General features: G+C 43.7%; 1 protein-coding gene across 1 annotated transcript in view; it reads left to right on the forward strand.

Moving 5' to 3' along the window:
- The first annotated feature begins 3,404 nt into the window (after window positions 1-3,404).
- The window catches only part of LOC126249203 (tubulin beta chain-like), a 94,154-nt gene continuing 85,369 nt past the window's right edge, over window positions 3,405-12,189 (forward strand). The window contains exon 1 of the mRNA XM_049950857.1: window positions 3,405-3,461. Within this exon, the coding sequence (XP_049806814.1) occupies window positions 3,405-3,461 (57 nt within the window). The remainder of the gene's footprint in view (window positions 3,462-12,189) is intronic.

Consider the following 12,189-nt stretch of genomic DNA (forward strand, 5'->3'; position numbering starts at 1 on the left):
TACCAGTAGGTTCAGTGAACACAAGCCTTACGGAGATGCTTCACAAACGCAAATGGAAACCTCTTGAGTGAATACGACGTTCTTTCCGCAGTACACTGTTGAGACAATTCAGAGAACAGACATTTGAATCTGACTCCAGAACGATTCTACGGTCACCAACGTATATTCTACATACCTCGAATTCAAGATAAGAGAAATTAGGATCGAACAAAGACACATGGACAGAAGTTTTTCCCTAGCCTCATTTGTGAGTGGAGTATGTATATAATTATAGAAAGGTGCAGATATACCTTCATATTTCGTGTATGAGTAGCATCATATTGTCAGAAAATTCAGAAGCTAAGCATGGCTACAGTGGTCGGTATATGACATTCATATCAATTAAATAATGGTCAAGATATGCTACAATTTTTTTTCACCTGAAGATTCAGACGTTCAATTTGCAGCTTATACTCTTCCTTCGTAATGTGTTACGTCCGTGTGAGCGCTTCTCTAACAAAAAACAAAACAAAAGGCTAAAGACCCCCAGAAAACGCACCAAGTTATCGGCTGACCGACCGATTTCGTGGCAACCTACACACGTCCCGATCGATTTCGCTGAGGGATTACAGCGCTGTCCTGTTTCTATCGCTGATAGCGAATAGGTTATGGTAAGTTCATAAGGTTATGTTAAACGATATGCCGCCTGATTATACACAGAAAAAAAGCTGGGATTTGCGTTGGCTGCTTCAGAGGTAAGAAGGCCAAAAAAGTCGAAAGAAAGCTATCGGCAAAGAAGTGGCTAATGCATAGAATGTGATTCACCGACACTGTTACGTTAGGAGATGAGAGCCAATGATTTGCATAATTAGATAGGAAAATATGAAACATGCTTTTAGGAACTGCTGAACATCATCAAACAATTCTTAAAGGGAAAGAATACAGTCATGACAGAGGCTGTAGGCTGCGGAGAGACTGTTAGCTACATTACGGTTTCTAACCACTGGCAGGAGCTACGGGGACCTCAAATTCAATGCAGTTGTATCACCACAATTATTATTTAAAATGATACCTGAAACCTGCAATGTGATTTATAGTTGTATGAAGAAATACATCGCGCTAAAGCAAAGAAAAATAAAATATTCAAGGGAAAGTTATTAATTTATATAGGTATGTAGAATAAAAGACGTTCCTGTAAGATTAACGAATTCGTTTCAGATTAGAAGAAAGGAAGACTACAGATTTCGCAATGCCTAACATCAAACAAATACAATAGAAACAAAAGAATGAAGCATTTAGCAAGATTTATTACTGTAAAAGAAGTCACAGACATCGCTCTTCATAGCAGAAGGCTTGGATATAGGTTGAACTTCTAACAACAAAGAAAATATACCTCATGAATACAAGATCTAATTTTTATATATTTCCGTTTTTAGATTTCATCTCCGTTAAGCATCGTAAATAAAACCTAAAAATCGAAATACAGGCGGTCGAGGGGCTTTTATTCGTAAAATGTATACTATAGTTCCGTTACTTTCTCCATGTGCCATATGAAACCATTCTCCATTCGTTAAAAGTGAAACGAGTGCTTAATTTCTTGCATTGCTATTGGTATAATCCTCACACGGCGTGTCCCACAAACATCTGCAGTCTTTAAATTTCACCAGAAACTGCCATTAAACTTTTGTCGTCATCGCACTCAGTCAAGTATGTTAGAAAAGCATTTAATTCCACGCACATTGACAAAAGACGAACTTCTGCCGGGAGGTTGGCAGGGCAACGCTACACAATGAAGTTGAGGGGAGGGACAGGGGTGTCTGCTGTCGAGCGGTCATACCCAAGCAACAACTCGTCAAGAAAAGTCGGTTGGTTGGTGCGTGTGTAGGGCCCTTAAATACCCTACAGCGGTCAGTGTATACCCAGCAGCGTGAAAGGCCAAGTACTGCCGCCGCCGGCAGGTTGGCCGAACTTTCCCTATAGGCGACTACATACGTTCCAAATTCATCGGCCGACTGACCGACCAATTTCGTGGCAGCCTACAGACGTGCCGACTGATTACACTCAGCGATTACAGCGAAACCCTGTTGTTGTGATTTGTGTATCTTAAGTTCATTGAGTGTATATTCTACAAGATCCCGCTCGGTTTTAGAAAGGCACAGAAACAGGGGTTTGCCTTGGTAGATTTAGAGGTAACAAGATAAAAAAAAAAAATCCGAGAGAAAGCTGTGAGTAAAGAAGCGGCTAGTGCAAGGGAAAAAAATCGCCTCGTCCTGTTACTTAAGGAGCTGATGATTTTCGTAATAATCTAAGAATGCATGAATCATGCATTTCAGAGCTGTTGAACATCATCAAACAATTCTTACCGAAAAAGAATAGTCATGAGAGAGGCTATAAGCTGAGGGGTGAGCCTCTTAGTTACATTACGATTTCTAGTCGTTGGCAGAAGTTAAGAGAAACTCAAATTCAATGCTGTTATATCCCCACAAGTATTAACTAAAACTATTCCTGAAACTTACAATAAAAGACTTTCACCTAATTTATTTATGTATGTAACATAAAAGATGACCGGCAAGTAAGAGAAACTCACTTCAAATCCGAATAACAAGGACCACACATGTTGTCGCGCACAACACCTAATACACAAAAGATACATAAGAAACGAAGCATTTAGCGACTGTTATAACTGTAAGAAAGTCACACACTTAGATTTTCATAGCAGAGGCCTTGGATATAAGGCTGGACTTTTTTAACACTTACAACAATTAAGCAAATATAATATATAAATTAAAGTTCATTGAACGTCGATATTTCGGTTTTTAGCTTTTATTTCCGACAAGTACCGGAAATAAAACGTAAAAAGAGAAATACAAAAGATCGATGGACTTTTATTCTCTGTATACGCGACACGAAACAATGATGGATTCGTTAAAAAAGATGAAAAAAAGTTCTTCACTTCTTGCATATCTGTATTTCCTATACTCCTCGCATGACACGTCCCACAGACATCTGCAGCTATTAAATTTCTGTCCTTATAGTGTCGTCCGTCTCGCACTCTGTCACGTATTTCAGAAGAACATTTAATCCCACAAGCATTGTCAAAAGTAAGATTATGTCGGGCAGTTGGCACTACAGCGGTACACACTGTACAGTTTGTTGGGTGGCGTGGAGTGTTTGGAAAGGGTGCGGGGGGCGGTCGGCTGTCTGGTGGTCCTTCCTGCCCGACGTGCCGACAACAGGAAAGTTTGTCGGTCGGTCAGAACACTTATACACAACCAATTTGTCCGTCGGTGGACGTGCAGGATCCGTATCAGAGCTTTGCCAGCCTTCAGCAGTTTGGCCGGCGTGTCTTCAGCCAGCAGTTAGTTTCCGGCATCACCTCGATAGGAACAAAACCTGGAAGTGTTTGTTTACACAGCCAAATAAGTATGCGGGAAATTCTGCACATTCAGTGTGGTCAGTGTGGAAATCAAATTGGCAGCAAGGTAAGCCGGCTCAGAATTACGTTTGAATTTGTCTTCGTGGTCACTATGGGAGAAATACGTGGTGAGGTTGTAGTACATTCCTCGGTTCCTCAGTACGTACTGGATTCTGGGAACCTTTTGTGGAGACTTTCGCGTCATAGCTGGCATCTATCTTAAACTGTATGCCAGGTCAGGGTTTCCAGTGTTCTCTCTCGGAAAAAAAACTGCGACCATTCGCGTTGCCCTGAAAGTTACTGAGCTACGAGTTCGTGTTCATACTATTTGCTGTAGCAGTATGGAAGACAGTTGGTCAAATTTAAGCTAAAACCTGTCGACGAAACAAACATTACTGAATTTGCTCATTCTGTACATTGGACGATGTAAATTTCAGTGCTACTGTATTCAGTAAACGTTGTTCGTTGGTATCCCGTTTTCAGATATACTACTTACAAATAATATATGCCAATATCTCAGTACTAAGGTTTTGAAACGTCTTTTTTGCTACCGATCTGTGTAATGCAGTGAAATAATTTCCACCTACTTTTTAGATTCTCGTCGAAGCTCTGATAATTGGATGTGTAAAGATGTTTGTTTGTAACCAGTGCAAGGTTTCCAAGAGTGACAAATAATATGGTAAATTTGCAGTGATAAATTTGAGTCGCTGTATCATATTAGCGAAAAACCACACTTGTTAAAGAAAAAAGGTCAAATACTTTGTGTATGATTTGTTTAAAAGTAAGAACTAAACATCAATAATGCTCGAAGTTATGCACAACAAATGAGGTGCTGATTGAGAATGCGCAATCCCTCTCCTGGTATCTGAATGATTCTCTCATATTTTAAACCGAAGAATCGTTGCAACTCTTACACCTTCGGGCACAGATGATAGAACTGTTAAGGCCACATAACAAAAGGTTGCGCGGTCCACACAGTACACCAAATATCATAAAGTATTCAAAGTCTAAGGTTCTAAGTCAGATTCGTACCTTTAAACTAACAATAGGCTCCTCATTTGCTATACATAATACCGAGCGACATTAGAGAGGGTAGTCAAATGTGTATCTAACCTGTTTTATTTCTTACTTTCAAATTATTTGGCAAAACATTTGATACCGGGAGTTTTTCAAAAATTCTTAGTTTGTTGAGAAAGCCTGGTCCTTTCGACAGCGCATTTGCTTTCCTAGTGCCTTGTCATCGAACTGTCTCGAATATAGTACTTGAGGTGAAGGAAGCCGTTTTTCATACGTAAATCACACCAATGCAGCTTTTAATACCTGAAAGAGCTACGCCCTGAAGAGATTAAGTTTTTGACACCCCATTTACATAACTAGAAATACTTAAAATTTCCTTCAAAGTTTTCGTAATTAGCCTTCAGTAGTAATTAAAGTTTTTTTTTTTAATTTGCCCCATTCCATTCATGTATTTCACCAAGAACTCGATATTATATAGTCCATACTTTCAAGCTGAAGCATGTTTACTCTCATGTAATCGTTAGTGCATGTAGCTAAGTTGCTCAAGCATCTGTGTTCAAACTATTACGTATTGTACTTCAGGTAAAGTTGATAAAATCAGAAATTTGCGTTAACAGCACATAGTCTTTCGGGCTTAGTGATTTTTAACGATTTGTGGAATTTGGCACATTACATATGGCAGAAAGGATTGTTTGTACACTGTAGGATTACCAGCAGGAAGGGCTAGTGGATTGCGAAAATTTACTGGCAAGCCTCGTTCCGCAGCAGAAAAGCCCCTTTCGCCTGCGATCACAGCTGTTTTTCATAGGCTCAGATCCGAAACTGAGTAAAACGAAATGTTTAATCGAAACTATTTAATCTAATGGATTAAGCTTCATTGAAAATTTTTGGAGATAGGTTTCGGTAAATGACATCAAAAGTTTGTAGTGTGAACACAAGACAGTAACAGGAAGTACTTCAGTGTACATTACCTAGTATGAGCCGATGCAAAAGAAAGGGACCTAGGTAACCGGAGAGTTTAGAATACTGGTTCCCCGAGTAACAATTAGGACGTTCATCGATAAGCTTTACTGTTTTCTAGTCAGTGGAGTTTCTCCACCTTGTCTGCCTAATTTAGAAACGAACCTCAGAATTTTTCTTTCCCAAAGAAACCAGGTGTTGACAGATGTGAAAATTACCGAACTATCAGTTTAATAAGTCACAGCTGCAAAACAGTAACGCGAATTCTTTACAAACGAATGGAAAAACTCGTAGAAGCCGACCTCGGGTAAGATAAGTTTGGATTCCGTATAAATATTGGAACACGTGAGGCAATACTGACCTTACGACTTATCTTAGAAGAAAGATTAAGGAAAGGCAAACCTAAGTTTCTAGCATTTGTAGACTTAGAGAAAGCTTTTAACAATGTTGACTGGAATACTCTTTCAAATTCTAAAGGTGGCAGGGGTAAAATACAGGGAGCGAAAGGCTATTTACAATTTGTACAGAAACCAGATGGCAGTTACAAGAGTGGAGGGGCATGAAAGGGAAGCAGTGGTTGGGAAGGAAGTGAGACAGGGTTGTAGCCTCTCCCCGATGTTATTCAATCTGTATATTGAGCAAGCAGTAAAGGAAACAAAAGAAAAATTCGGAGTAGGTATTAAAATCCATGGAGAAGAAATAAAAACTTTGAGATTCGCCAATGACATTGTAATTCTGTCAGAGACAGCAAAGGACTTGGAAGAGCAGTTGAACAGAATGGACAGTATCTTGAAAGGAGGATATAAGATGAACATGAACAAAAGCAAAACGAGGATAATGGAATGTAGTCGAATTAAGTCGGGTGATGTTGAGGGAATTGGATTAGGAAATGAGACGCTGAAAGTAGTAAAGGAGTTTCGCTGTTTGGGGAGCAAAATAACTGATGATGGTCGAAGTAGAGAGGCTATAAAATGTAGACTGGCAATGGCAAGGAAAGCGTTTCTAAAGAAGAGAAATTTAACATCGATTATAGATTTGTCACGAAATCATCTCTGAAAGTATTTGTGTGGAGTGTATCCATGTATGGAAGTGAAACATGGACGATATAGTTTGGACAAGAAGAGAATAGAAGCTTTCGAAATGTGGTGCTACAGAATGCTGAAGATTAGATGGGTAGATCACATAACTAATGAAGAGGTATTGAATAGAATTGGGGAGGAGTTTGTGGCGCAGCTTGACAAGAAGGGACCAGTTGGTAGGACATGTTCTGAGGCATCAAGGAATCACAAGTTTAGCATTGGAGGGCAGCGTGAAGCTTAAAAATCGTAGAGGGAGACAGAGATGAATACACTAAGCAGATTCAGAAGGATGTAGGTTGCAGTAAGTGCTGGGAGATGAAGAAGTTTGCACAGGATAGAGTAGCACGGAGAGCTGCATCAAACCAGTCTCAGGACTGAAGACCACAACAACATACATTTTTTTAGTTCTCAAACGAGGAGATACAGATTAATTCTCCGCGAAGTAATATTTTTAGTGCTGGGAATATACTGCATGTCGTGCTAGAAGTGAAAATATTCTATTGACATTTGACGTATTAAACAGGGTGAAGTAGAAAGGCATGTGGGCCGTCGGTCATTTGTGCGGAGTGGACAGTGTTCACTGACTCGATGTCGCCAAAACGAGAAATATTTTTATCCGTGACTTTTTATCCTGTCAGCTCTTCCAGGTTAATGTCGAAAGAGCGGCCAGTGGGGTCAGTACCTTCATATGCACTGATATTTTCAGTAAGCAGTCCCGCTTACCACTGCACTAGAAGACGCAGTAGTTAGTCTGTCAGTTCGGATGACAATATGTAATGTTTATCTATCCCCAGATGGACCTTTCCATTATCATGAACTGTTAGTGGCACAGCTACCTGTCCCCTTTCTCTTGTTGGGGGACTTTAATGCACATAATCCCCAGTGGGCTGGCGACTCTCTCTCTCTCTCTCTCTCTCTCTCTCTCTCTCTCTCTCTCTCTCTCTCTGGCAAAGTACTAGAACACCTCCTTTAAGAACTCGACGTCTGCCTACTCAACACTGCAGCTGCAGCCCATTTCAGTGTGGCCCACAGAAAGTTTTCAGCTATTGATCTCGCAGTTTGCAGCCCGAGTATCTTACCCCTGATTCAGTGACACGCCCATGGCGATCTTTGTGACACCGACCATTTTGTTATTGTTCTTTCTCCACTCGGACATCTGGAAGATGCTCCACTTTGGTCGCTTAGGTAAGCTGATTGGCAGGCTTTCTCCTCTGCAGCCACTTTTGTAGCTAGTCGTGTGATGAATATCTACAAATTGGTACAGGATATTATTGATACTACTAATCATGCTACAGCAGCAGCTATATCATACTCCTCCAGCTCATCCCGACGACCACCGGTGCAATGGTGGTCTCAAGATACAGCCACAGCTATCAGGGGACACCGCTTTAACAACAGAAGCGCAATCCCTCTATGAATGATTTAACAACATTCAAGAGACTGCGTGCGAAATGCTGTTGTTAATAAGGAAAATGGATCTGGAGTGTTGGGAGCAATATGCCTCAACTATGTGATCCTGCACCCCATCGTCCCAAGTGTGAACTAAACTCCGCCGCACTTGCGGCCATCCATCGCCCATGGCAGTTCCTGGCATCCTTGTCAATGGTAATATCTGCACTGATCCCGTGGTACTTGCCGAATGTTTTGTAGCACACTTTGGTGAAGTTTCCGCTTGCTGTAATTACCATCCTCATTTCCTGGCCCGGAAACACCTTACTGTGTGCCGCCCGCTATCTTTCCATGCACATGGCTCTCTATTATACAATGTCCCTTTTAGTGAATGGGAGCTTCGCAGTGCTTTGGCAGTGTGTCGCGATATGGGACCTGGACGCAACAAAATTGACAGCTAAATGCTCAAACATCTTTATGCCGACAGCATGAAACATATCCTCTGGCTTTTTAATTGCAATTGGCAGAAGGTTGGTTGGTTGGTTGGTTGGTTGTTTGGGGGAAGAGACCAAACAGCGAGGTTATCGGTCTCAGAGGGTTAGGGAAGGATTGGGAAGGAAATCGGCCGTGCCCTTTCAAAGGAACCATCCCGGCATTTGCCTGGAGCGATTTAGGGAAATCACGGAAAACCTAAATCAGGATGGTCGGACGCGGGATTGAACCGTCGTCCTTCCGAATGCGAGTCCAGTGTGCTAACCACTGCGCCACCTCGCTCGGTTTGGCAGAAGGAAATATTTCCCTCCCATTATGGTAAAGTATTGTTATTCCTGTCCCGAAACTGGGTAAGGACCCACATATTTTAACTAATTACCGACCATTCTCTTTAGCGAATGGGCTGTGTAAGCTATTCAAACAAAATGTCAGGGGCCATCATTGTTGGTGCCTTGAAGTCTGAGGGCATTTACCGATTCCAAAGAGTTTCTGGTCCACCATAGATCACCTGGTTCGTTTGGAATCGACAGTGCGCAATGCTTTCGCGTCTCGCCAACCTCTGATAGCTGTGTTCTTTGACCTACAGAAGGCATGCTATACCACCTGGGCGACATCACACTGCATTAGTGGAGTTTATGGGCCAGTTTACCCAATTTTATCCAGAATTTCCTATGGTTTTTTATTTTATTTATTTTTTTTAATAGACCCGACTGTTAGCAACCACTATGTGCAGGAAACTGGAGTCCCTCAGGGATCGGTTCTGAACGTAACGATGTTTGCTATCGCCATCAGTGGTATTGTAAATGCAGTGGGCCCCACAGCTCCTCTGTCACTGTACATGGATCTCTGCCTGCGCTATGCCTCTGCGTCACTGTGCACCACTGAGCGCCAGTTCCAGGGGGCTGTCTGGAGAGTCCATGACTGGGTCCTGAAACACAGCCACCAATATTCCCCTGCACAATCACTAGTTATGCATTTTTGTTAACTCCAAATTGTGCACCCACACCCAGAAATTTATTTTCGTGACCATTTACTAGAAATGGTTAACTCTTTCCAATTCGTAGGTATTTCGACTAAAAGCTAACTTGGCCCTCACAGGTCAGCCAGCTTAAGACAACTTACATTAAGAAGTTGAATGCTCTCCGTTTTCTTAGTCACTCCTCATACGGCGCGGACCGTACAGTTCTTCTGAGGTTTTACAAAGCACTTATTTATGCTGCTTGGACTATGGATGCGTTGCCTGTGGGTCGGCAGCATTGTCGGTACTGAGCTTGCTGGAGGCTGTTCACCACGCTGGCGAGCGGTTGGCCTTCCATACGAGCCCTGTGGAAGCCAGTATCACACCACAGTGGGTTAGACGACAGTAGCTTCTGGCAAGTTACACAGTCACGGTCTGAGAGATGCCTACCCACCCATGTCACTCAACACTGTTCCACAATCCCCTCAGGGGACTCGCCACTCTTCAGCGGGTTCGTGCTTGGCTACCACGGGGCCCCAGCCTTTGCAACATTTTCCCCTTCCGTACAGCGTGTCTGTCGTCCTGCTATTCTTTTTTGATAAAGTGGTGCTGCCGTCAAAGATGAAAGCAGGCTATGAAATTATCACAGTCCGGCCATACATTCAGAACCCGATGTGCTGCTACCAGTGTCATCGTTTTAACCACACTAGAATATCTTGACGACACCAGCCAAATGTGTAACCTGTGGCAGGGATACACAAGAGGGCGATTGTCCACCTCATCTTCCCCACTGTATCAACTGCAATGGCGGCCATGCCGCCGCCTCTCGAGATTGTCCCATGTACCTAGATAAGTGTGTTGTCAAAGAGATTCAAGTAACGGAAAAAGTGCCTTACCTAGTAGATCGCAAGTTACTGGCTAGTTGCAAACCCTGTGTTCTCCCGTCTGGCACCTACAGTTCTGTTTTTCTTACCCTCGATCCATGAAGGACATGGCCACGCAGACATGCGACCTGAAATTCGGCTCTGAGATTGTGAAGTCGCCCAGTGTCAAGGTAGCATCGCCATCCCCCCGTCCTGCTGTGCAACAAATGGTCAAACTCTCGCCTCAAGGGGCGAAGCCGCCATCTACACAACCAGAAGTAGTACTCTCATGACGACTTCCTCCGTCTATCCAGCCAAACACTCGAGACTTCCTCTAACCAGAAAGGCTCGAAGAAGTCCGCCAAAGGGAAACAGTCTTCTCCTTCACCAACTTGAAGATTCTGTTCGATGGTGTCGACACGTGGTACTTAGCCCGGCCGCCATCTGTCTCGTTGGTGCGCACCACCAACCGTTTTACAGCATTTGACTCCACAGACCGACCGCACAAACAAGCCGATGCTTGTGTGGACCTCGTGGAGCAGGATCCTCCTGCTCCTGTGCCCTGTAGTAGAGACTCCACACTGGCTATCACTCGGCTACCACCGAGTTGACACGCCTCCATCTCTTCCTCCGCATGAATGTCCTCCAATGGAACGTCCACGGTCTTTGGCCCCACAGAGAATTTACGGCTGCTTTTAGCATCGCAGCATTCCCTTGTACTCTATCAGGAAACGAAATTGCGCTCTCACAACTGCTTTGAGCTTTCACATTACTTACTGATTCGTTTTGACCTTCCCCTTGAGGTCGGCATTCCGTCCCATGGAAGTATCATGCTGCTCATATGGAATTACATTCATAGTCAACCCATCTCCCTGACTACCTGTCTTGAAGCTGTTGCGGTTCGCCTTTTCCTTCCCTGCCTGTCTTTCTCCCTTCAACTATTTATGTACCTTCGTCCTTCGATGTCACCAGGCCAGACTTCCTTCAGCTTATTGGGCAGCTACCTCCCCCGTGTTTGCTACTCGGTGACTCTAATGCGCATCATCGGCTCTGGGATTCTCTCAGGACCTGTCAGAGAGGTGCCCTCTTTGCTGACCTTCTTAACTCATCCTCTTCTGCCTTAACACTGGAGCACCACTTTCCTTTCCAACTCCTCGCTCACCTATTCCCATTTGGACCTATACTTCCTCACTGCCCAGTTTTCCCATCGTCTTGAGTGGTCTGTTCTGACACTTTCTCGAGCGACCATTTCCTGTGTTCTATTTGCTGACTCCTACCCCATCCACATGCACCCCAAAATGGTAGCTTACTAAGGCTGACTGGTAGCTTAACTACTCCCTGGCGACCTTCGAAGAACAAGATTTCCCGTTGTGGTGACCAGGTAGATTATCTCACCAATGTTATCTTTACTGCTGCAGAGCTTTCCATTCCTCGCACTTCCTCTATACCACGTCGTATTCCAGTCCCTTGGTGAACTCAGCATGCCGCGATGCAATTCGCGCATGGAGACGAGCTCTCCACGTTTTTCAGTCATCCTATGATGGAAAACTGCATCCATTAGAAACAGATGCGTGCAAAGTGTAGTCGCATCCTTTGGGGTAGGAAACGAGCTAGCTGGATTTCATTCACTAGTTCTTTTAACAGTTCCACCACTTCCTCTGTTGTGTGGACCCCCCTGCGGGTCCGGGGTAAGAATAGGCCCGAGGTACTCCTGCCTGTCGTAAGAGGCGACTAAAAGGAGTTTCAACCGTTTCGGCCTTCCATGTGATGGTCCCCCTTGGGGTTTGACCTCCATTTTTCAAATTTCTACAGAAGTACGAGCCTTTTGGGGAAGGACGCCTTACGTGGTGTATCACTGGTCCTCCGTGCACTGAGACCTTGGCACTCAGCATTGTAACGGCGTTGTAACCATACCCACTATTCCTCAAATTGGGCCTAAACGCCTGATGGGTTGTACAAGTTACGCCCATAGTGCGTCCCCATCTGCACCAACGATCATGATGGACTTTCCATGGCACCCAAAATCCAGCACGGTAG

This window comes from Schistocerca nitens, chromosome 3 (assembly GCF_023898315.1).
Source record: "Schistocerca nitens isolate TAMUIC-IGC-003100 chromosome 3, iqSchNite1.1, whole genome shotgun sequence".
In the NCBI taxonomy this organism is placed as follows: domain Eukaryota; kingdom Metazoa; phylum Arthropoda; class Insecta; order Orthoptera; family Acrididae; genus Schistocerca; species Schistocerca nitens.